This window comes from Fundulus heteroclitus, chromosome 11 (genome assembly GCF_011125445.2).
Source record: "Fundulus heteroclitus isolate FHET01 chromosome 11, MU-UCD_Fhet_4.1, whole genome shotgun sequence".
In the NCBI taxonomy this organism is placed as follows: Eukaryota; Metazoa; Chordata; class Actinopteri; order Cyprinodontiformes; family Fundulidae; genus Fundulus; species Fundulus heteroclitus.
Window position 1 is genome coordinate 20,666,462 of NC_046371.1, and position 22,942 is coordinate 20,689,403.

The window sequence follows — 22,942 nt, forward strand, 5'->3', positions numbered from 1 at the left end:
TGCCATTTGTTTATACTAACTCCACTAAAGAAGAGAATCTATAATGTAGTTTATTTTTTAACTTTGAACGCAAACACCATTTAGAGGTATCCCTTGTTTTGTATGCAATAATGATATTTTTTACAGTGTCTGAATTGAGCCGCTCCTCCATTTCTATCTACCCTCCACCAGCCCCTACCTTAATCCCTAACTCCATTGGTTCATTTTTTACGTCAGTCAAAGGAGTGTGGGCGGGACTCAAACAATCCACTCGTGTTCCCAAACGCTGTGGACCGTGCAGACCAAGAGCAGTGCAGACAGATGTACGGGAACGGCAACGTTTATCCTGCTACCAGTGGAACATTCTTATCAGCGCTTGCGGTCTAATGCTGATTTTTTTTTTTTTTTAAGAGTTTCTCTAACTGAGTGCACTCTTCAGTAGTGCACCCCAGAGAACATCCACGTTATTGCTTTTTCTTTTCTTTCAGAAGAGCAAATAATTATTTCACAAGGAAAACAGTCTAGGGATTGTAGACTGGGCTGTGTTAACCCAATTTCCCAGAGACATACAAAAGCCACGCTCCAGCAGGTCCACCTGGACAAGCTGAGGAAGCCGTCCGGTCTCGTTTAGTGGTCCAGGAAGGAGACGGAGTGGAGAAATTAGCGCGGAAGACAGGAGCAACAAAGAAGCTGGCAGGATGAACGTCAAGAGTCATTTGATTTTCACTCTCTACACTATTTATGGGATTCTGCTGAAAGGTGAGTCTGGGGCGACTGGTGTGTGTGTGTGTGTGGAGGGGGGGGTTGTAAGTGTAGGTGCGCGTCATGTTTTCGCGTGTGCATGTTGTATGTTCCAGGTCAACTGTGAGGTAGGAAGAAGAGGGGGCAAAACGCGCGGTCACACACGCGGGTCCTGGCAGACGGATAATGCGCTTCCTCTCTTTCTCTCACACTCGCGTGCACGGATGCGCGCCCACGGGCGCACTCACTGCCTTTTCTTTGAAAACGCACACGTGCGTCTGTACGTGTTGGGTTCTGTCTGTAGACGCTCGTGATGCAGCACATCCAAAGGACAGCGTCTGTCCCCTTACATGTTGAGGTCCCTTCACGTTCGGGATGTTGATGACGAGGCGTGCCTAATTGAATAAGCAGAACCCCCTGGAACCAGAAGTCCAGGACAGGGCGTCTCGTGTGCCTACGGTATCCTGTTTTGTGCTGTGTGCGAGCCGGTAATAAAAACAGACACACCTCACAATGAAATCTCCAACCCCTGCGGCTGTTTTTCACTTGCTGCTCCTGGATGAGACCCGGAGTCACTGGAAGCGTTTTTACGCGCTGGTATCTACACGTTTTTTTTTTTTTGTTTTTTGTTTTTTTTGATTCAGAAAGAAACTACCTTTATAATTATTTTTACTCAAGAGTGAGACTTTTCTTATTTCATTTTGAGTAAGGTTGTATGTCTGAATGCAAATTAACAAAAAAGAAAAAGGGGAAGAAGAAAAACTCAGACAAGTTCCACGACACTGCTCCCTGTCTTCTATCTAACTGATATAACTGCCCCCCTCTCAGACGGAACGTCACTTAGCTTTTATTAAACATGCTGCGCCACTGTTTACTGTGTTAGAGAGCATATCAAACTCAAAGATCGAAAGGGATTTAAAAGGGATTTGCCAATATTGTGAATGACATTCTGAACTCCCATATCCCTGTTTCGATAAAGCTTCCTATAAACAGCTCCCGGCATTTAGAAGGGTGGGTGATCCAACTGTAAACAGGAGGGGTGATGGGCGGGTTAGGGCGTGAAATCAGAGGGGACAAGGTCACCAGTACTGAGCTGCACAATTAACTTATTAACTTTGCATAGCGGTTTTTAAAATAACTCAATATTGTTTGTTGAGTCACCTTGAAATAGTGATAGACTCGATTCATAGGGGGAGGAAGGATGTTTAGGAAAAGTGCATTCATTATTGTATTTAGGACACAGAGATATATGGCATTGCTTTGTAACTGCTCAATAGGATAGCAAATTACCAGTTTGTGGGTATGTGCATAAATATTTACAGTTATTGTTCAAAATATTCCCTATGTTTTTCTGTAGTTTGTGCTTGATGCGCGGAAAGTCTTAGAGGTATTACATAATCCCAGAATATGCTGTGGCGAACGGCACTGTTAGTTTTGAAAATAGATGTCTAACTAGACATAAGTCTCCAGGTATACAGAGGTACAGTTTCAAAAACAGTTAAGATCCTTTTCATCAGATGCCAGTGAAAGTATTAGAATAACCAAAATTGTCTTCAGTCTAATGGAGCATATAGTAATACAGAGCTTCCTTCCGACAACCTGTGCAGTGCACTGTTGGTTGGCTGGCTAAGAAATATACATTTTGTTAATGACTTGATTCTTGCTACCAGTCCAGAGAGGGCTCCCACCTTGGTCTTATTAAGGTAACCCTGTTTTAACGTTGTAGCAAACTACAAGTAATTGAAAACATACAGTACATTTCTGTAGGCTTTCATAGCAGCCCATGCCCAATCTTAAACTTGCTGCTGAGAGTTAACATGTCCAACTGCTGCCTACTACCCAGCTTCAAGGCATTCAGGTGGTGGGTGCACTTTAAGGGGCATCCTTACCCCGGGCTCACATTGAATGCGCCGCCATTCCAGTTGCGGTGCCGCAAGGTAAGCCAGATAAATAAAAATTTATGTTTCAACTCACATCAGTTGCATGTAGTTACAGGTCCGGTTATTGAGGCGGTAAAATTCTGCAAGAAGGAAGTTTGACCGGACGTCGCAGCGATTACCGGATCAAAGCTCCTGAATTTCACGAGCTAAACACGAGCTAAACAGGAAACGTCAGGTGCTAGAAAGGTTCCAGTGAATTTCAGAATAAAATCACCCCACCAACTTGGGTATCTTGACTAGTGAATTTCAGAATAAAATCACCCCACCAACTTGGGTATCTTGACTATTGTAAACAAAACGTTGACACAGAAACAGAGGTTTTTGGAGGATGAAAGGAGCAGTGTGAGTCGGGATTTGCAGCAAACTGCAACTGGATGAGGACTGCAACCCGCACAGCATACAATGTGAGCCTGGGGTTATGCTCTTTTTTTTGGCTTGACCAATGGCGACCAGGGTAAATGCTCACCTGGTGAATCCTTCATACACCCACTCACAGAGCGCACACACACACACACACACACACACACACACACACACACACACACACACACACACACACACACTTCCACCTTTGGAGATATTCCAGGCCTTTTCTAATGGCATGGGAGGCAGACCCAGTACAGAGATGACATGTCAATATGCATCCATATCAGGCTTCGGAATGTGTTGGTATCTCCCATGTGCTGGAAAATGTAGCTGGTAGAGATAAGCTTCAGTTTCTCTCCTGGATCCTCACTGCTTGATGTCAGATAGGAGAAAGACAATTGATGGATGGATCCTAACAGCCTGATGTGATTTCATCCTAAAGTTATGTCCTATTTACTACAAAATCATATCAAGATCTAGAGTATTTAAGGGATTGTAAAATACATTTATTAACATGAAAGGCATAATTAGCATCATCTTGACTTCCACCGCTGTTCTGTCTAAGAGCAAAGGCAAACTCGTGATGAGAGATCATTGGTGTCTGAGAGTAAAGGCAAACTCGCGATGAGAGATCATTGGTTCTTGATTCCCTTGATCATTAGCTGTAGCCGCTTTGAAGCGTATGTGTGTGTTTGTGTGCTTATGAGACAAAAGAGCAGCCCTTTCTTTAATAACCCGACATGATTGAGGCCATTCTTGACTTAATGAATTGGTTTGTAATGAGGTATCTTAGGGTGTATCTGACAGCTTCCACGGCAGACTTTATTGTTCACTAGCCTATCTTCTCATTTTTACTCTCTTTACACACTTGTTAGAAGTGCGTGGGCATGTATAATTTTCTGCAACTGTGCGTACATTCCTTCAAATGTGCACTCTGTTTGTATAGCTTATGTTTGAAGAGGCCATAGCGAAGACATAGCCACACGCACACAATCACGCTGCTCCCTCTCCCTCTCGTGTCTTTACCCTGAAGAGGATAATACCAGGCTGCCTGATTTGAACAGTCATCTCTTGGTGCAAGACCTATTATTGCACAGGTTCAACACCGCAGGTAGGTCAGCCTCCTTCCGAATAAGGTCTATCAAGGAAAAGACATGGCCCGTCCTTGCGCTCTGTAAATGACAGCTGTTTCAGCCCGTCTGGCCTTGAGCCAGCTGGCATTGAGAGATCCAAAGGCACTAAATCTCTGTCGTAGAATAGACCTGCACCGCTATATAGCACCAATGTGAGCTGTTGTGATGGAGGTCGTTGTTTACCAACAGCTCGAGTTGTTAACATATTATCCAGTGTGTCTCGTGTGCCCATGCCGTAGCCAGAAAAAACAGCCTGTTATGCAAATGGCCTTCTTACGTAAGAGCTGAGGGCTGAGCAGCGAGCAAAGGGAGGTGGAGGCAAAGAAACACTAAGAAATAAGTAGGGAAATGTTCAAGAATAGAGGAGTTGATAGAAGCATAATGTGGGAGCAGAGGTGTGGAGGAGGAATGTACAATCTTCTCAACTAGAGTGTTTTTTTGTGTGTGGGAGAGAGAAGGATGTGCACTGCTTGTTTGCTTTATGGATGCTTGTTTATCGCCGCTGCTCTGTCTGTTTTCTGTCGCTTTGCCTCCTTGGCAGTCGGTTGTTCTGAACTCTGATCTTGCTAGCCTAAATACAAACTCCTGCTGAGGGATGTGTTTATCCCCGCAGTGAGACTAAGCTGCTGAAGGCTGACCCTCCATCCCTCTGTACTTCCGTCCATTCCTCCCTCGCTTCATCCTCCCATCCTGGTGTGGAGCTTTGTAGCACAGCAGCGTGGGAAAGCTACTGATAACAAGCGGCCTTGTGTGTGTGTGTGTATCTGTGTGCTTGCAGAGCAACTGATTGCACAGGAAAAACAAGATGTTCCCTCTCCCATGCTTACTTGCAATTTCTCTCTCTCTCTCTCTCTCTCTCTCTCTCTCTCTCTCTCTCTCCGTTTTCATACATGGCACATATAAGGCGTTCTGCACCTTGTACCCACTCCGCAAAGCTTTGCTGTACTGGGAATCATCTCTAGTGCTGGATTGGTGTGCATCACACACACATTTAAACGCACACATACATAGACACATGGAGTTCTACCATCGGTTCACTGCAGCTCTGCCGAGGGATTTCCCATGATCAAAGCCAGTCTTTTGTTAGTCCAGGTGTTAAAAAAGTTAAAACAGAAAGGAGGAGGAGGAGGCTTGAGGGGAATGTGGTCGGATTCAAAGCTTACAAGCTCTTCGTGTCAAAGCAGAATGGCTCCAAAAAAAGAAAAGATAGCTGTAATGCTGTTTTTTTTGCATGGGTTAACTGGTATTTTTGGGAAGATTTTGGTTCCAAATTCAAAATTACAAGGGGTTAAGAATCTTATCCGATGTGCAGACTTAGTAGTTTAACAGGTAGAAGTTGAGTCATTAAACAAGGCAGTCTTTTGACCGTTTATGTATGCAAAACCGAAAAGGAAATTGTACAGACTACAAACAGTAAGCATTCTGTCCCTGTACGGTAGAAATTAGGAAGTTGAGGATTGAACCATACTATAATAACACTGATGGCTGAGCAGCGAGCAAAGGGAGGTGGAGGCAAAGAAACACAAATTCTTTATTATATTCTTTAGAACATGCATTTAAATTGGGGCTGCAACAACAAATCGATAAAATAGATAAAAACCAACAAATGAAAGCCTTGGTGACAAATTTCATCATCGATTTGTTGTGTCGCTTGATTAAAACGTCACTCGACATAACGCTTGCATCACCTGCTGTTAGAACGTCTGTCTATGCTGGCTGACTGGATGTGGAGTGAACGAAGCAAGGCAGAGGCGGTATTTTCAAATACTGTTTTTTTTTTTTTTTAGGAAATTTGACGACACAGAGAACACGGCTCCTCAAAAGATAGGGAGCACTTTGTGCTTCACAAAACAAAAAAATAAGTAACGTGAAATTCGATAGGACCTGAGATACCAAGCAGTCGTTGATGAGGGTGAAGGGAGCTCAACAGCAGGATAAGTCACTACAATATCTGACGTTTGTTACGTTTCAAGGGCTGTGAGTGGAGTCCTCCGATGCCAAAGTCGTGCTTCGGGGTGCCGCCTGAATGTAAGACTGAGAGCTCATCTAATGCGGCTGTTAGCTTGTTAGCTGGTTAATGACGGGAGCTATGTTTACATGTGCAACGTTCCCTAATGTGATTAAAATGTGTTTGGATTAAAAGGAAAGAAAGTATTCTGAATGCACAGTTTTTATGGGCTCAAAATCATATAATCCGATCGTGGTGTGCGTTTACTTGATCCAAGCTTTATTCAAAGTACAAACTCTCTGACATTAGCAGAGTTTTGAATTTCCCTAAAACAACCGCAGAAGTTTTGTACTTCATGCGGAAAACAACACCGACCAACGCGGAGGTGTGTTGGTGCTGACTATTCTGAGCACATAGAATGGACCCACACCAGGGTCTGAGAGTGGCTGAGAACTCATGCTGTTGCTGTTGAGAGAGCGGGAGGAAATTATGATCATCCCACAATGTTCTGTGCTGCACAGTGCAGCGGCCCCATCCTCCATACAGGCTCAGTAAGTTCCTGAGTTAGTCGGAACAAGTATTTAGATGGACGCTAATCGTATTATGGGGCGGCATAAACCACCCCTCTCAATCGGAATACAATTTCATTCTGATACTAATAATTTGTTGATTAAGTTTTAATATGCTGACAAAGTCTGAGTGAAGGTGCTGTATGGAAGAGAGGAGCAGGGCTCTAAAATAACTTTTCAAGAATCAATAGTCTTTATTGTTGTTATGTAGCCATAATAACACTCAGAATGATAAGAATCAGACCCAAATTAAAAACATTTACAGAAGAACGAGACATAAGCATTCCTAAAGGACATCCTCAAAAAAGTAAAACCCTCACAAGGGTGAGGTTCAACTACAGTGCATTTGATACCTTAGTTTTACAGCTTCACTTTTGTTGTTAAATCAGCGTTCATATAGACAACACTGACTATTACATAATTGACACATTGTTAAAATAATCGTTAGTTGCAGCCCTAATTTAGCTAGATACAGGAATTTTGTGGCTGATTTTTGAAGATTTATTTTTAAAGTTTTGACCTGACGATATCGATTTTAGCCAATTCTGAATTCCCTGACAAAGCTATAATTAAAAAAAAATTACGCGAGTGCAATCATCTGTGTCTGTGTTTTTCTACCTTTACTATGTTGGGGGGGGGGGGAGGTGTAGGTGTCACAGGCATGTACATCAACACAGACACTTTAAGGAATCATGGTGCCTATATTAGTCCAATTTGCTATTGTTTTAAAACCGCTTTATTGTGCAGAGGGTCAGACTCGGTCCAGCATTATATACAATTAATGCCTGTATTAACATACAAAGCTGGTAAGAACATAATCCTACCATGTTTTAGCTGCTGAGGTTTCATGTAAAACTTCAAGGTTCCCAGGTTTTACTATTATGTGTGAACATGAATGCGTCTCTTCAGCTTTAAGGAAGATATTAATTCGAACTGAAAGCAGCACTGCTAGGCTTTACTGATCCACTTGTCTCCTAAAAGGGAGACATAGTCTGGAAAAAATGGTGGTGCAAAAACAGTTGCAGCATGTTTTGTTTTTATTCCATTACATATTCAGGTTTACAAATCAGTAAAACAGTTAAAATTCTCCTTTCAGGCATAAATTCAAGAAAACTGTTATTTTACCCCAAATGACATTCGATAATAGACTAACACACTGTGGTTGCTTGGAGCTAATGGCTTCCTACTAGTTGTGATCAGACAACATGTCAACCACATCTTGCAGAGGATTCATGTTGAGTACATTTTATTTTATTTTTATTTATTATTTCGGCACAAGGTCTATGTGTCATATGTTTTAAGGCACAGTGTTATTTAAAGTCAGCCCAAAGCAAAAGGCAGAGATCAAATGTGGCTCCCATAGAGAACAGTGAGAACATAGCCCCACAGGTGGATTTGACTCCACCAGCATCATCAACAGACAGCACGTTTACACCCTTAGTAGACCTCCCAGCAGGTAAAACAAATACACAAGCTCAGCAAACATAAAAGTGGATGTCATTTTTTTACACAACTATTTATATGTGCCAGGCAGAATATAACATAATGTGAAGCATTTAAAGCGATGTGCTCTTCAGATTTGTCTCATCAATGATGTTCAAAAGAAACTGTGATAGATAAAAAAAATTACTTTGACAAATAAACTTCCAAATATATTTAAAGCTTTGACGATTTTGAAGAGAGGGTTCCAAAATACATTTTTGAACTTTGAAACTATTATTACACTTTCTTTTTTTCCACCTAAGTTGTTATCATTTCTTAAAGTGCTTTTTAAATGGTAAATGGACTGAACTTATATAGCATTTTTCCAGTCATATTGACCACTCAAGCACTGTACACTAGAGCCACATTCACCCAATTGCCCTCACTAACAGGCAAATATTCATACACTGATACCGATACTAGGGGTTAAGTGCCTTGCCCAGGGGCACATCAACATGTGAACAGGGGAAGTTGGAATCAAACCCACAATCTTCTGATTGCAAGACAGCTACTCAACCCATCAAGTCAGTCGCCCACAGTTGTTCTTATCCTGGTCCACAGGTATATCAACTTTGCTAAAGTATCAGCTGTATAGAAAGGTGCCTCTTAATTGTTACTAGGCCTAGCTTGATAAGCATAGAAGTGCATGTCGAATTCTTGATAGTTTGATGTGTGGCTAATGTTAACTAATGCATCTTGCAAAAGCTATTTGGATGCCATTAGGTGTATTTCCACTGCAGGACCCTTTTCAGGATTTATTTTGTATTTTTTTTATTTATTTATTTATTTTTTTTGGGGGGGGTAAGTTCCCTCTCCCATGCAGTTTTACCTAAGGAACCAAGGCCATATTTGATAAAAGCAGGTAGGAACCGACCCATAAAACAGGCCTGGTAGGGGGATAGGACTTTTGAGATGGAATCTGCATCATATAGGGAGATTTGTGGTGAGAGGATGCTGAATAAATCTCACTTTTTGAACATCCCCAGCATTTTATTTCAGTTATCTCTTACTGTTGTTACTGCCCTGACTTCTTGCTGTGATGCGAACTTAATATCGCCAGCTTCTATTGTTAAACAACTGGTAATAACAAGGGGAGATGCCGCACGGTATCCATGTTTTTTTTTTTTTTGGGGGGGGGGGTTGAACAAAGCTTTTTTTGAACATTTCAAGAAATAATTACATCTGCCATCACTTCCGAAAGCAGAGCACTGTAGTGTGATGTCTCTTTCTGTCATCTGTGCATGCCGTTCGCTTTTGTAGATAGTAGTGGTAATAGTAGTATGAGCGGCCACAATATTTCAGCAAAAAATCTCAATTGAGCATCAGGACCTGCAGTGTGACCATAGCCGTAGAGTTTTTAATCAAATACATTAAAAAGCCCAACAACTTTTGTTGAAATATTTAATAAAAGCACTTGAGTAACTCTCTATTCAAAACTTTTTTTGGAGATTTTAACCAGTCAAGTTAGAATATCCTCCATCATTTTTGTTCTGAGATAAGGATTAAATGGATCCCAATTGTCCAGGATTGTTGACCATATATTAAATGTAAGTTTGAATGTCGTGGACCTACTGCAGCATGTGTATTGTGACTGTTACGAAACACATCACCCATATAGGATTTTATTATTTTGTGGGTTAATACAAACTTCCTCTGAGTTAGAAATTGTTTAAATTCAGTTTGAGAGGTTAACCACTATGACATTATCATACATTATGTCTTTAGATAGCCTATAGTAATCTTGATCAGAGCCCAGTTTTTCCTTTTGTTCCAGGAGTTGGGAGCAGTACAGTTAAGTTAAAATGCATCGTAACTAAACATTTTTATACAGTTTGGAGTGGTAGTCTGTGGATTTTTAAATCATAACTTCTCTGAAACATCTAGGATTAAAGATGGACTTGTCATAATTCTCTGTTTTTAATTACATTCTGGACTCTGCCATTCCAATGGATGGAGATCTGTAACCCCAGACCAAAGCATTTGTCCGGCCGGATTAGGACCTGCTCAGTGTCAGGGGACATGATCTACATAAAGGTCTGGGTTTCAGACAGACATAATACAAGATGGATAAAAACCTTCTGGGATGTTCTTGACCCATAGTCAAAATGGGCTACTAGAATTTTTTTTTTCACTTTTCATCTTGTATATTGTTTTAAAGAAGGTGTTCACTTTTGTTGAAATGTTTGGACCATTGTACATGCTCTCCTTTTGTAGAAAAAAATGCCGATTTAATTTGTGTTCAAAAGGTGAATGTTCCTCCCCAAAATGACCTCAGCCATTTTTTTTAAAAGCACAAAATAAATATCTAGTACAGTTTTGAGAAATACCTTTTGGTTGAGAGCTCTTTCCACCAACCATTGGCCAACTATTAACAAGTGTTTTGTTGCCCAAGAATAAAAAAATAATAAAATAAATACTGTGTGTGTGTGTGTGTGTGTGTGTAAGTAAATAAATAAATAAAAAAAAAAAAAATATATATATATATTTTTTTTTCTTTTATTTTTATTTTTTTTTATTTTTTATATATATATATATATATATATATATATATATATATATATATATATATATATATATATATATATATATATATATATATATATATATATATATATATATATATTGCTTTTCATGTGCTATTTACACAGAATATTATACCCTGAGCAAGACCCTTTGCCCCAGATTGCTCTACGGGGGCTGTTAAAAAGGCTGTCCACTGCTCTGTAAGGGATAAATCAAATGCAGAGGATGAATGCAATTGAAATGACAACTAAAGATTTCCCTCTTTCTTTCAAGTCACTTGTAGCTTGCCAACTGGAGTTTCAAAGAAGCCTTGCCTTAAAAGACTTGGATCGGTGGCACTTATTTAGTTTATACACCTTGATTGTCTTTGGTTTCCATGGCTTCCCAGATTGTTCTCCCTTGTAAGTGAGACATGTAGAAGCTTTGTTTCACCACCAACAATATGTGGGGGAGGGTTGGGACAATGTTACTCCATGCCCAAATAACAGCAAGAGAAAACTCTCCCACTTTCTGTGCCATCTTACTCTAGGGAACTTTAGGAATAGTATGAAAATTTATTTTTTATGGATTTTGAAACCACATCTTAAAATCTTTACCTTTATACTGGTAACTGTATCATTCCTAAGCCACAGTTTTAGGTAGTTAACGTAACTTGTATGAACTGGAGAAGTTATCTGGAAGATCAATTATTGCATGGGATGGTCAAACATGGCCTTTTCCTCTTTCTACCTAAAGCCTGAACAAAACAAACCAAAATAGATGCATTGGAGGCAGCTTCTTGTTGTAATTTAGGGTGCCAAAACATTTCCCTTTGTCGCTATGTGTGGTGCAATGGTGCCTATGTGTACAGATCCATGCATATGTGATGTCTGCATTAGCTTTGAAATCCAAAAGGATTAGAGAGTGGCTAATCTTAAACTCCAGTCTTTGACAAGCCATGTGTCACTAATCTCAAACACTCTTTAAGAAAAAGACACAAACACAATCAAGGTTTGGATTAAAACTTTCTGTAAACTGAGGGATATAATCCTTTAACATTGGTAGGCAAAAATGTTAGAATTTACGTGACAGTAAGTTAAGAAATAGAAAAACAAGACAGAATTTAGCAGATGTAAAAATACTGTAGTGTATGATTAGATTTTTTTCAGAATCAGAAGGTTTATTTGATGTCCTATTAAGTGGAGCTAATTTATTTCCAGATTCCAGGTTCCTTGTCTTAACAACCTCTTGCCCAGACAAAGTTCTTTTCATACCTTGCACCTTTTCATCTCAAGGCTTCTTTTCATACAGCTCCCTGAGGCTGGACTTTGGAGACTTGGCCGTACATGTTCAATCATTCTTTTGCAACAGAAATAAAGATATGGACAGCGGTGACTTTGCCTGCTCTGGTCCTTAGCCCCAGCTCTGTTATTGTTTGGGGACTTTGCGTCTCTGCTTGATAGAAATGAATTCATTCAAAGGAAAGTGTGTCCTCATTATGTACATAGACATTCCTGTTCACAGAACCCTTTTGTGTGTACAGCTACAGGAAAAAAAGAAGAAATACTCTGGCAGAAGAACACTTTAGCCAAAAAGTGCAGAGAAAAACAAATATTTTGTTTTATGCTTTTGTTGGTGTTTTGTTGACCCAGATAGAAAGATGGTGTCCTCTGTCCACACTCAAAAGGAAAACATACTTTACCCTTTAAAAGAACCCCTGAAAGGGAGAGCTTATACTCAGTTTAATAAAAAAAGGGCAAGGACATGGGGAGAAAACAAAATGAATATGGAGGATCTAAAACTCTAGATGATCCTCTAAATTTGTTCTATTTTTTGTCTTATAGGTTTTAACAGAGATTATTAGCCAATACCTGCAAAGAATACACAAAATTATTTTACCTTTATTCAATGACGTTGCCAAAAAGCATCTTCTGTAAAGTAATACAATAAAACAGAGAAAAAGCAACTACCAGCCAGTTAGCTTTTTTCTTTCTCTGCATTGACTCATAATTGGCAATTCAAATGCTGACATTTTTTACCTGTTAGATCAATCCCCCACAATTTCCAATTAATTTTGCATGTAGACAAATTAACAAATAGGATGCTGCCTGCCTGCATTATATGTAAGTTTAAAAAAACCCAAAAGAACGATTTGCATTTTGTTCACTCTCATAAATGGCGTAAATGGATTAAACTTGTCATATATTAATTTTCTCTTTGATTAAAATGAATTTTAACCTGCATTCTTTTACTTTTAAATCAGATTTGTTACATTGAATGAAAACCCAAAAATTTCACTGGAAACTTGAATTTTACATCAGACCAGTGAAAACAGTCTTAAGACAAAAATGTTGTCATTATCTAGACATCCATGTATAGGACTGCTGACTTAATAGCTGTCTAGTAGACAGTCATCCAAACCCTCCAAATAGAGTGTACGCCAAAAAGACCATCATCAAAGAAGCTCACTGCTCACAGAGGGCCTTGTCCAAGCATATTAATGGAAGATATGCTTAAACATGGTAGAAGACAAAGCTCACAAGCAACTGGGATAATTGCAGTCTTGAGAGGAAGCTTTAGGAGTTTTAAGGGTCACCACACAGATGCTTCCAGGTCATGGGACACAACTGGCATACATGTTAAGCCACTTCTAACCAAGAGAATATATCAGAAAGTCCTACTTGGGCTAAAAGACTGTTGCACAGTGGTCCAAAGTCCTCTTCTCACATGAAAATATTTTTTTTTACATTTGCTTTAGAGATCACGTTCCTATGGTCTGGGGGAAGAGTGGAGAGAAGTCCACTGCCCCAGTTATGAGGTGGGAAGTCATATCTGCTGGTTGACAGTGTTTTACTAAATTACTGCAGCTCTACAAGGAAATGTTAGGTAAACTTGTTTACCTCTGCAAAAAAGCTTAATGGAGAATGAGACTTAAGAGGACTTGATACCTTAAAAAAAGCTTTATTTAAAGCAGAAAGTCTCTGACTTCAGCAGAGTTGTTGATTTTCTATAAAACAAGCATAGACGTTTTGTACTTTTTCATGTGGAAAAAACAACAACAAACACAGAGGTGTGTACATTTTGACTGTTCTGAGCACATAGAATGGACCCGCACTATTCTATGGGATGCTAAGAGACCAGTGTAGTCCATTAACTATTGACAGTGCACTATGTGTGTTGATTAATATGATTAATAAAATATTTAGATAGGAATAAACTATAACAGCAGTTTTCTCAAGAGCAGTAATATTACTAATGTTAATAAATATAAATAACAATTTCAAATGTTTCATTACAAAGTATGAGTAACAAAAATAAATGAAAAGTACATCAGCAGGTAAATAAGTTACTTGGTAAAAAGGGAGGGCTGCTTTTATTAAGTCATGTCTTGTTTTTTAACCATTTGAAACTCCATTCCAGAGCAAGCCACCAAAGGCAGGGAGGGTGCAGCACAGATACCCCAGCGAACACCCCAACAATCCCCCCATCCATAAAATAAAATCTATACAAGGCACTTTACAAAGTCAATCAAATCATACAGACTGATTGGTCAAAAGGTTTCCTATCTAAGTTAACCTAGCAGATTGCATCAAGTCTTTTACAAGTAGCATTCACTCCTGTAGAAGAAGCGTGTAGCTACGGTGGAAAGTCGTCTGCATTATCGATGGCTTTGCTGCAATCCCTCATACTGAGCATGCATGTAGTGACAGTGGAGAGGAAAACACCATCTTTAACAGAAAGAAAAACCTCCAGCAGAACCAGGCTCGATGTGAATGGCCATCTGTCATGACTGACTGGGACAGAGACACAAAAAAGCACAGAAGCACACATTACTCCAGGAATCCTTTCTATGTTAGAAAGGGTAATGGCAGATGATCTGCCCTCACTGGATGGTGTCACAGCTAACAGGACGCCATGTCATTTTTTTCCTCCCTTATTCCTTTGTTTGATCTTTTGTTCTTTACTGTGATGCATTGAAAATAAAATGTTATCAATTGGCTTACAATAGGAGAGATGGGGCAAAGTGGGCAGAGTCCAGGACAACCAACCCCCTCACCACCCGCACAGTGACCGACTTTGGAACACACCACTCCCAAGGGCTCATTGTATGTTTCTCTGGGCAAAATAACAACACTACTAATGCTACTACTACTATTACTACTGACAATAATAAAAATGAAAAACTAGTGGAAATGTTGATGATAAATGCATACTATGCAAGTGCACCTGTTTTATAGAAATTACTGGATGTGTCTGTGTGTGCTAAGGCAATAGTCTATATGTCTTCCTAAATCTGTTTTTGGATACTGTCTACACATAATAAAGTAAGTTAATTAATTTAGAACAATAACAACAGAAGATAATGGCATTATTTTATCAATGTAAACTCATTAATTTTACTGTATAGGAATGTGCAGCATTGAGTCCAGGTGTCGTATTCAATTTAAGGGTTTCTAAAAATGGGTTCTGAATAGTAATCGATACGAGTATGTTGTTTCTATGTATGAATGTGATGCTTTCCATATGTAAATATTCAGTGAGGTTTGTCCAGATGGTAATATGTAACAATGTTTATGATTTCCAGTTAAGATCTATTGTTTTCTTTGCGAGAGATGGAGAAATAAGACATGGATCTATGTATTTGTTTGGGAGATTTTCCACTTCAACATGACAGGCAAGTAAACAATGGGTTGGTGGAGCAGTGACTCTGCAGTTCAAAACGGTAGAGAGTTTTTCAGCTATTGATATCCAGAACAGGTGCACAGGTGTGCAGGTCCAGGTGGCAGGAAAATAATCATTGGTGCTACCCAACATACATTGTCTGCATCCTCCCCTGATTTATGGAGCGACCATAAACCCTTCATTAAGTCACCTTTGAAAATGAAGACATTTCTATATTAGAAATCCCATATCCCTTACTGCATATTTGTTTACATTTGTTTACATTTCAACTGCCTACTGTTCACTGCTGCACTTTATCCGGAAGTCAATTGAAAGTTATCCTGTAACTGACTGCAATTTATTACAGCATTTTTATCCTGTACTGTAATTCACTGCAAGGTATCCTGTAGAGTTACTGCAATTTTTCTGAGCTGTATGGAAACGAAATTTCATTCTGTATGCACTGTGTGCATACAGAATGACAATAAAGAAAGTCTAAGTCTAATATTTTTTTGTTTTATGCGATACTCAGAATTTCTTAAGTTAAGTTAGTGTTTTTGTAAACTGTAAGCTATAAACGGCAAATAACACAATTAAGATATTAAAGATATATTTGTCCTTTAAAAATATAAAGTATGAGTTTTAGTTTTTTAACTAAATTACTGAAACAAATAAATTTTTCTATGATATTTTGTGATTCGACCAATAATCCTCAGAATGAAAGTAAGCATCATCTAAAACTGAAACCCTCAGACTGCAAATATTTCTACTATAAACTCACCTCTATCCTTCTCTTGCTGCTATACTTTGGCTTTATATCGGCTTTGCAATACAGCTGCATGTAATAAGGTTGAATACCCTGTTTATTTATTTTTTGTTACAATGCCATGGCTCTTTATATCGTCCAAACTATTGATTTAGTGCTTAACTGCTTTAGTTGCATTTATACAGTAACAAATACAGACTTACAGCATTACACTAATTGAAAAGCAGGATTTATTGCTTTCACAAATACACAAGTACTCACATGTTTTAGCTTTACGGTCTCAAAGGAAAGCTAAAGCTAATTGAAATATAATTCCCCAAAGACTCATGCTCATGTGTAATTGACTGTGTGTGGTTGTGTTTGTGTGTGCACATAAGTGTGTGTGTGCTTTTTTTTTTTTTGTTCATACTATTGCCCGAAGTCAGTTTCTTGTCCCTTGTCTAATCATCAGCTGCAGGGTACCCCACTCTTCACAACTTAATTTGGTCTCTGAAACCTATTATAAACTGTTTTCAATGAGCATCATTTCTAAATACATCTAATTTGGTAAAGTTATGTAACTAGAATCTATTGGTGTGGACTTGGATTCAAAGTAAAGGTTTATTTACAGTAGTAGGTGCACCACATGTATCAAATGGCATTTAATGCTGTGTACCTTCTGACAAAGGTAAATGGAGGATTAAGAGGTGTGTGTATGTGTGTGTGGGAAACTTAAGATGTCATCATTTCTAGGGCACTATAATTTCTGATTACTTTTACAAAGACCAAAGTGTGAAATTTCACCCATTTGAAACACTAAATCCATATTTAAACACACGAGACAACCATCTGTGTTGTGAAAGATGTAGAACCTGAGCTGACAATGTTGGCCTTGTTTATTCACTGGCTGTACCTTCTTTTCAATCCAAAGACATTTGTTGATTTTATGGGCTCAATCCGATTTTCCTATTTGCCTCTCTAACCTTTAGCTGTACTTCTGTTTTTTTTTTTTTCGACAGACACACTAAGGGATAGGCTACACTATTCTTTTTTTTTTTTTTTTTTTTGATATAGGGCAAAGGCAAAGTGGTAAAGCTGTTTGCCAATACAAGTATATTTTTTGAATGGCACACTTAAGTGTTACAAGGTGTACTCAAAAGGAACTGAATGTTTGCGATGTGCAGAGAAATTGTCTGTTTAGTAGAATTGGTCATTTTTCAGCTTGACTGTCCCTAACCAGTGACCAGCCAGTCAGAAAATGAAAAATCTGATATTATTTGGTAACAAATGCACCATACCTACATGTATATGCTACCAGGTTTGTGATGACAACGGTATTCTTTGGTGTGGACAGTGTTACTGAGGGATGAAGACACAACATATTGTCAGCTTTAAGTCTTTAAAAATAAAGTCAGAGAAACCTTGAGAATTTACACAGCAACTTAAACCAAATTATTTTCCTTTATTCAGGCTGTAAAGGTGTGAGGGAGTGCAAGAAAACAGGCTGAACAGAGTACATCCAAGGAGCACTGTTTTGTCCTTTTTCGTTTTCACCCTCTATCTGTCATGGAACAGGCAAGTTTTGAAAATGTAGGACGCCTTTTAGAAATGTCAGAGTTTTGGTGATGAGCTACAACTTATAGGGAACACACACAAGATACATTCTGTTTTAATAATTTTAGCTCTGGTAACCATGCTAATCACTAATATAGATGCTAAGGGAAATTTATAAAATCAGCTCCTTTTAACTTTTAAAATATTAGACTCATTTTAGACTGACCTTTCCTCACACATATGGTTCAAAGTCTACTCTTTTTGAAATCCAAATAATTATTATATTATTATTATTATTATAACCATGGACTCAGTTTCCACTGTTACGCAGACGACACCCAACTTTATGTCAGCACTAAGCCCTCCTCACAACTCCCACAAATACAACTCAACAACTGTCTGCATGATATCAAAACTTGGATGACCAACAACCTTCTGAAACTCAACACCAACAAGACAGAGGTCATGGTGGTGGCCCCAGCACCACTGCTCAGGAAGGTTGGAGACCTCACCCTGGTCATCGACGGCTGTCCCACCTCCCCATCGCCCAAAGTGCAGAACCTGGGCGTCATTTTGGACTCCACACTCTCATTCAGTTTTCACATCCAGAGCATCACCAAATCTGCCTTCTTTCACCTCCGTAACATTTCAAGACTCCGGCCGTCACTTACCGACTCAGTCACCGAAACTCTCATTCATGCATTTGTCACCTCCCGCCTGGACTACTGCAATGGTGTCCTGTCTGGGCTGCCCAACAAAGCCTTAGACAGATTGCAGTATGTCCAGAACTCAGCCGCCAGGGTGTTAACCCACACCAAGCCCTGGCAGCACATCACCCCCATCGTCAAGAAACTCCACTGGCTGCCAATCAAACAACGCATCAGCTACAAAATCCTCCTCCTCACTTACAAATCACTTCACTCACTGGCACCCAAGTACATCACTGACCTCCTCCACCCGCTCACCCAGTCACGGTCCCTGCGCTCCACCAGCAAGGACTTACTCTCCATACCCCGCACCAGACTCAAGACCTTTGGTGACAGGGCTTTCTGTGTAATTGCCCCTACTCTTTGGAACACCCTGCCCCCTCCTATCCGTTCCGCCACTTCCCTGACACAGTTCCAAAAGCACCTCAAAACACACCTTTTCTCTCTTGCCTATCCTCCCTAAACCCCCACCCTGTCCCTACCCAGACTCTTGTAAAGCGACCTTGGGTATCTTGAAAGGCGCTATATAAATTGAAGTTATTATTATTATTATTATTATTATTATTATTATTATTATTATTATTATTATTGGATCCTCCGGGTGTAGAAATTTTTTTTCTGAATGTTTGATTGGCGTATTTCTAATGCTTGCACTTCTTTCATTAACAATTGTTACACAACCATCAGAATCTTAACAAGCATATCGGGTAGTATTGTATGAGTGTGCCTGGTTCAAGCTCAATAACCTGACACAGCTTATTCAGCCTTTGACAAAAGCACAACACATCATGTCAGAGAAATTCTGACAAATAATTAGATTAGAGTTTATGGTGCCATACTTATCAACATAGTATTATATCCAATATGTCTTGTGAATTTAGCCCGAGGACCAAGCAGTCTAGTTATCGGAATATAGCTCACTTTTGGAAATTGGGGAAAAATCATATACATACTTGAGGTGTGTTAAATGAAAAAGGCTTTTCTATTGAAATCCCTTATATTAAATTTTGTAGCTCAGCTCTTTTATGGTATGATAGCCCCTTTTATATTCAAACACCCAGATCAAGTTGACTGTTTTTCAGAAACCTGGACTGGTTCTAAGTTTGGTGTCTGGACTCAGTTGGTGCTCAGATTGCTCCAGGCCTGTTGTAGAGGGAAGGGAAGATGGAGTCAAGTGAGACAATTTATAACAGTTAAAAACCAAATGAACTGAGACCCTTGGCTTGGGTGAATGAGCGGCAGTATACATAATGCGCCTAAGGGATTTCTTCTACTCACACACTGTGCATTGTGTGTGTGTTGAGGTGTGTATGGGTCGTGCATGTGGCAAACACTTAGCAGACACAAACACATATCTCTCTTCACCATCTGTCTCTGTTTGCCACATTGCAAATCCATTATATGCTACACCACATTATTCCCCCAATCCTAAGTAGAACACACCCCTAAGCTTACTTCCACTATTGCTACTCAGTGGAACGGTGACAAATTGCCACTGCATGCACATCTTTGTTACAGATGCCGTGGCATGTTTCCAGCTGGATTTTAATACATATTTTCATGCTCCATTTGAATTTTTTTGTAAGTTGGTGTTTAGCGTTGATGCTCTGAAATTTTACAAGCCTGTTTGCTTGTTCCTGCTGTTTCACGAGGAAATTAGTGTGATAAGATATTTTCATCTGGTCCCCACTGAATCGACAATGGGCTTTAATAATCCTACCTCATCCAGAATTATTAATTTTTACATTCTGGCAGAGAAATTTAACACAAGTCCAAACACACACACACACACACACACACACACACACACACAACCCATACAGAGACTGTGTGAATCTGGCTGGGGCTTGGCTCAGTAGTTTTATGGCTAACTCATCTTCAGTTCTAATCAAAAAGATTCCCCGGTTCCTAATCTCCTGCTGTGGAAACAGAGTTATTATGTTTTTAAATGGTCTCCAATTACTGGTAATTCCAGTGCCTATCTTAAAGCTATTTGCTTTTCTCTCACTTTGCTCTGCATGGGTAGAGTGGGCATTGTCCTTTGTGAAAACAACTAGCAGATACATTAGACATAGAGCAGATGCATTTTTTGGAAAGCAAATTAGTTGGCCTTTTTCTGCTCTTTTATCCTGTCCCTCCTTGTCTCTTATCATTAAAAAATGCAAACAAAGTTCAGTCAATTTCTTTATTTATCTTCCTCATTAGTGTGTGTCTCTTAAAGCTCTTATTCACCCTGTTTATCAGCTTACTTCAAAGTTTATACTAGTGGACAGTAAATATTCTTTGCATGATTAGAATTTGTAAGTCAAGCCAGTTTTTCCTTCTAATAAACATTCTCAATATCAAGAATCACTCCCACAGCTCTTGAAACATATGTTTCTTATGAGGACCGGTTTGTAAACTGGATGCTGGATTTTTATGCTTCCATATCTTTAACATTTCCATCCAGAGCATTTTTGCAACAGAATTTTATTATTATGAGAGTTAGTCTTTGGTCCACCTGGGAAGTGAATCAGTTGGATTAGTTTTGATGAATTGGATTTCAGCTGTAACCTTGACTTTATGTTCTGGCGTTTGGCAGCAATCATTTATTTTTAGTTTTTATGACATTTCAGTGTAGTGCATAGTTTTTTGACTGTAGACTTTTTTAAAACGCTTGAGGTTTTTCATTTTCTAAAATAGTGATTCAAAAATACACAGTCAGTTCTCCATAATGTTAGGTATTATTAGTGTTTTGATTATGATTGGGAAGAAAACACTGAAATGCTTGGTTTCTATAAGTATTCAGATGCTTTGGCATGATTCTCACAGTTGAGCTGAGGTGCATTGTGCTTCCATCAGACGTCCTTGAGATGCCTGAGTCCATAACTAAAGCACACTGAAGGGTTATATAATTCTTCAGACATAACTAGTAAAGTTTCTATAGGATCTAGCTGTCACTTGTGTATGTCAGGGAAAAAACAAAGACACATGTTCAAAAAAGAGGTACATTTGGAAATGGAAAGATTAAAGACATTTGACAATTTTTGACACCAGTAATCCCCGTGGCCTCTATCATTCTCAAAAAAAGGGTTAGAGATTCTAAGCTGATCTGACACAATTTTAACACATAGGACATTGATCACTGAAGTGATTTACTAGCTTATACAACCTAGAAATGTGAAATTTTCAGGACAATGGGTAGTCATTTATCAGAACAACCATGACATTTGCATCCAATCATAAACGGGCTTATGAGGCTTGATGGATCATGGCTGACTCTCAAACCTGCAAAGCACAAACATTTTGTTGTAATAAAACAAAATTTGACCATTTATTCTAGTGGATTATGTGACCATGCTCTGATGCTTCTCATTAAAACTTCGAAGAGCTAAAATAAATTGAGTAAAGCCAACAAAAATATTCAGAAAATCAAATGCAAAGCATCACTTCACTAACTAAAGATCTGAAAACATTAAAATATACTTTTAGCGGTCAGTATACTTGGGACACCTGTTCTTACTATCACAAATAGCAAACCAGTCAATCACATGGCATAAACTCAAAGTATTTAGGAGTCTGAATGTAGTGAAGATAATCTGGTGAACTTGCAAATCGAGGATCAAAATCAAAAGGAAAGGGGGTATAAGTAACTTTGAACTTGCCCTGATTGATAGTGCCAAACGGGCTGGTGTGAATGTTTCAGAAACTTCTGATCTACTGGTATTTTAATTTACAATGATATTTCAGCTTATAGAGGAATGTCTAAAAAACAATAAATAAATAGAAATATATCAGAGAACGGCAGTGTATGGATAAAAAGGCCTTATATGTCAGAGACAAATGAGCAGATTAGTTTGAGATGATAGAAAGGCAACAGTAGGTCAAACAACTATTCACAAAATGAATATGAGGAATACCATCTCTGACCAAGCAGCATGTCAAGACATGAGACACATAGTCTACAGCAGCAGAAAACCATACCAGGTGCCACTCATGTGGGTTAATGATAATATACGGAGGCTACAATTTACAAATACTCACTAAAATAGGGCAGTAACAAAAACCATTGCCTGGATCCACACATTTTTATTACATTTGTAACATTCAGATCACGGGGTCAGAATTTGGCACAAACAACATGAAAGCATCAATCTATCCTGCCCTGCATCAGCAGTTCAAGCTGCTGGTGGTTTAATGGTGTGGGACAGTGTGGTGCTGTTTGCCCTCCTTAGTATAATTTGAGTTGAGGTGCCAAAACCTTGTTTCTTGACCAAGTCCACATTTTTGTGAACACAGGGTCCTCACATTCTGATGGTTACTTCTAGCAGGATAATGTCCCATGTTAACAAAAATCAAACATTCTAAAATTAGTTTTTTGAACATTAAAATTAGTTCACTGCACTCCAGTTGCCTCCAGAGTCACCAAGTTGTCAATCCAATATAGCACCTTTTGGGATGTGCTGTAAAATGTGAAGTGCATAAATTCATAACTGTCGCGGACAAATCTGTAGCCACTGTGGAAAGATGTAGTCCAACCCAGTACTAGCTATGTATAACTAAAAAGTGGCTGACAAAGGTACAAAGAAATTTTTAAATAGTGTTTTTTCATATATGTTATGGTACATGGTAACA

At 39.0% G+C, this 22,942-nt stretch overlaps 1 protein-coding gene across 4 annotated transcripts in view; it reads left to right on the top strand.

The window, feature by feature from the left end:
* Positions 1–236: 236 nt before the first annotated feature.
* The window catches only part of cadm2a (cell adhesion molecule 2a), a 309,827-nt gene continuing 287,121 nt past the window's right edge, over positions 237–22,942 (top strand). For 2 of the 4 annotated variants that reach the window (XM_036143084.1, XM_036143085.1), the window contains exon 1: positions 239–738. In XM_036143084.1, coding sequence (XP_035998977.1) covers positions 678–738 — 61 coding nt within the window. In that variant the 5' untranslated portion in view covers positions 239–677. Of the gene's footprint in view, positions 739–22,942 lie in introns of all 4 variants that reach the window. The other 2 variants (XM_036143086.1, XM_021312184.2) reach the window with 2 other exon arrangements.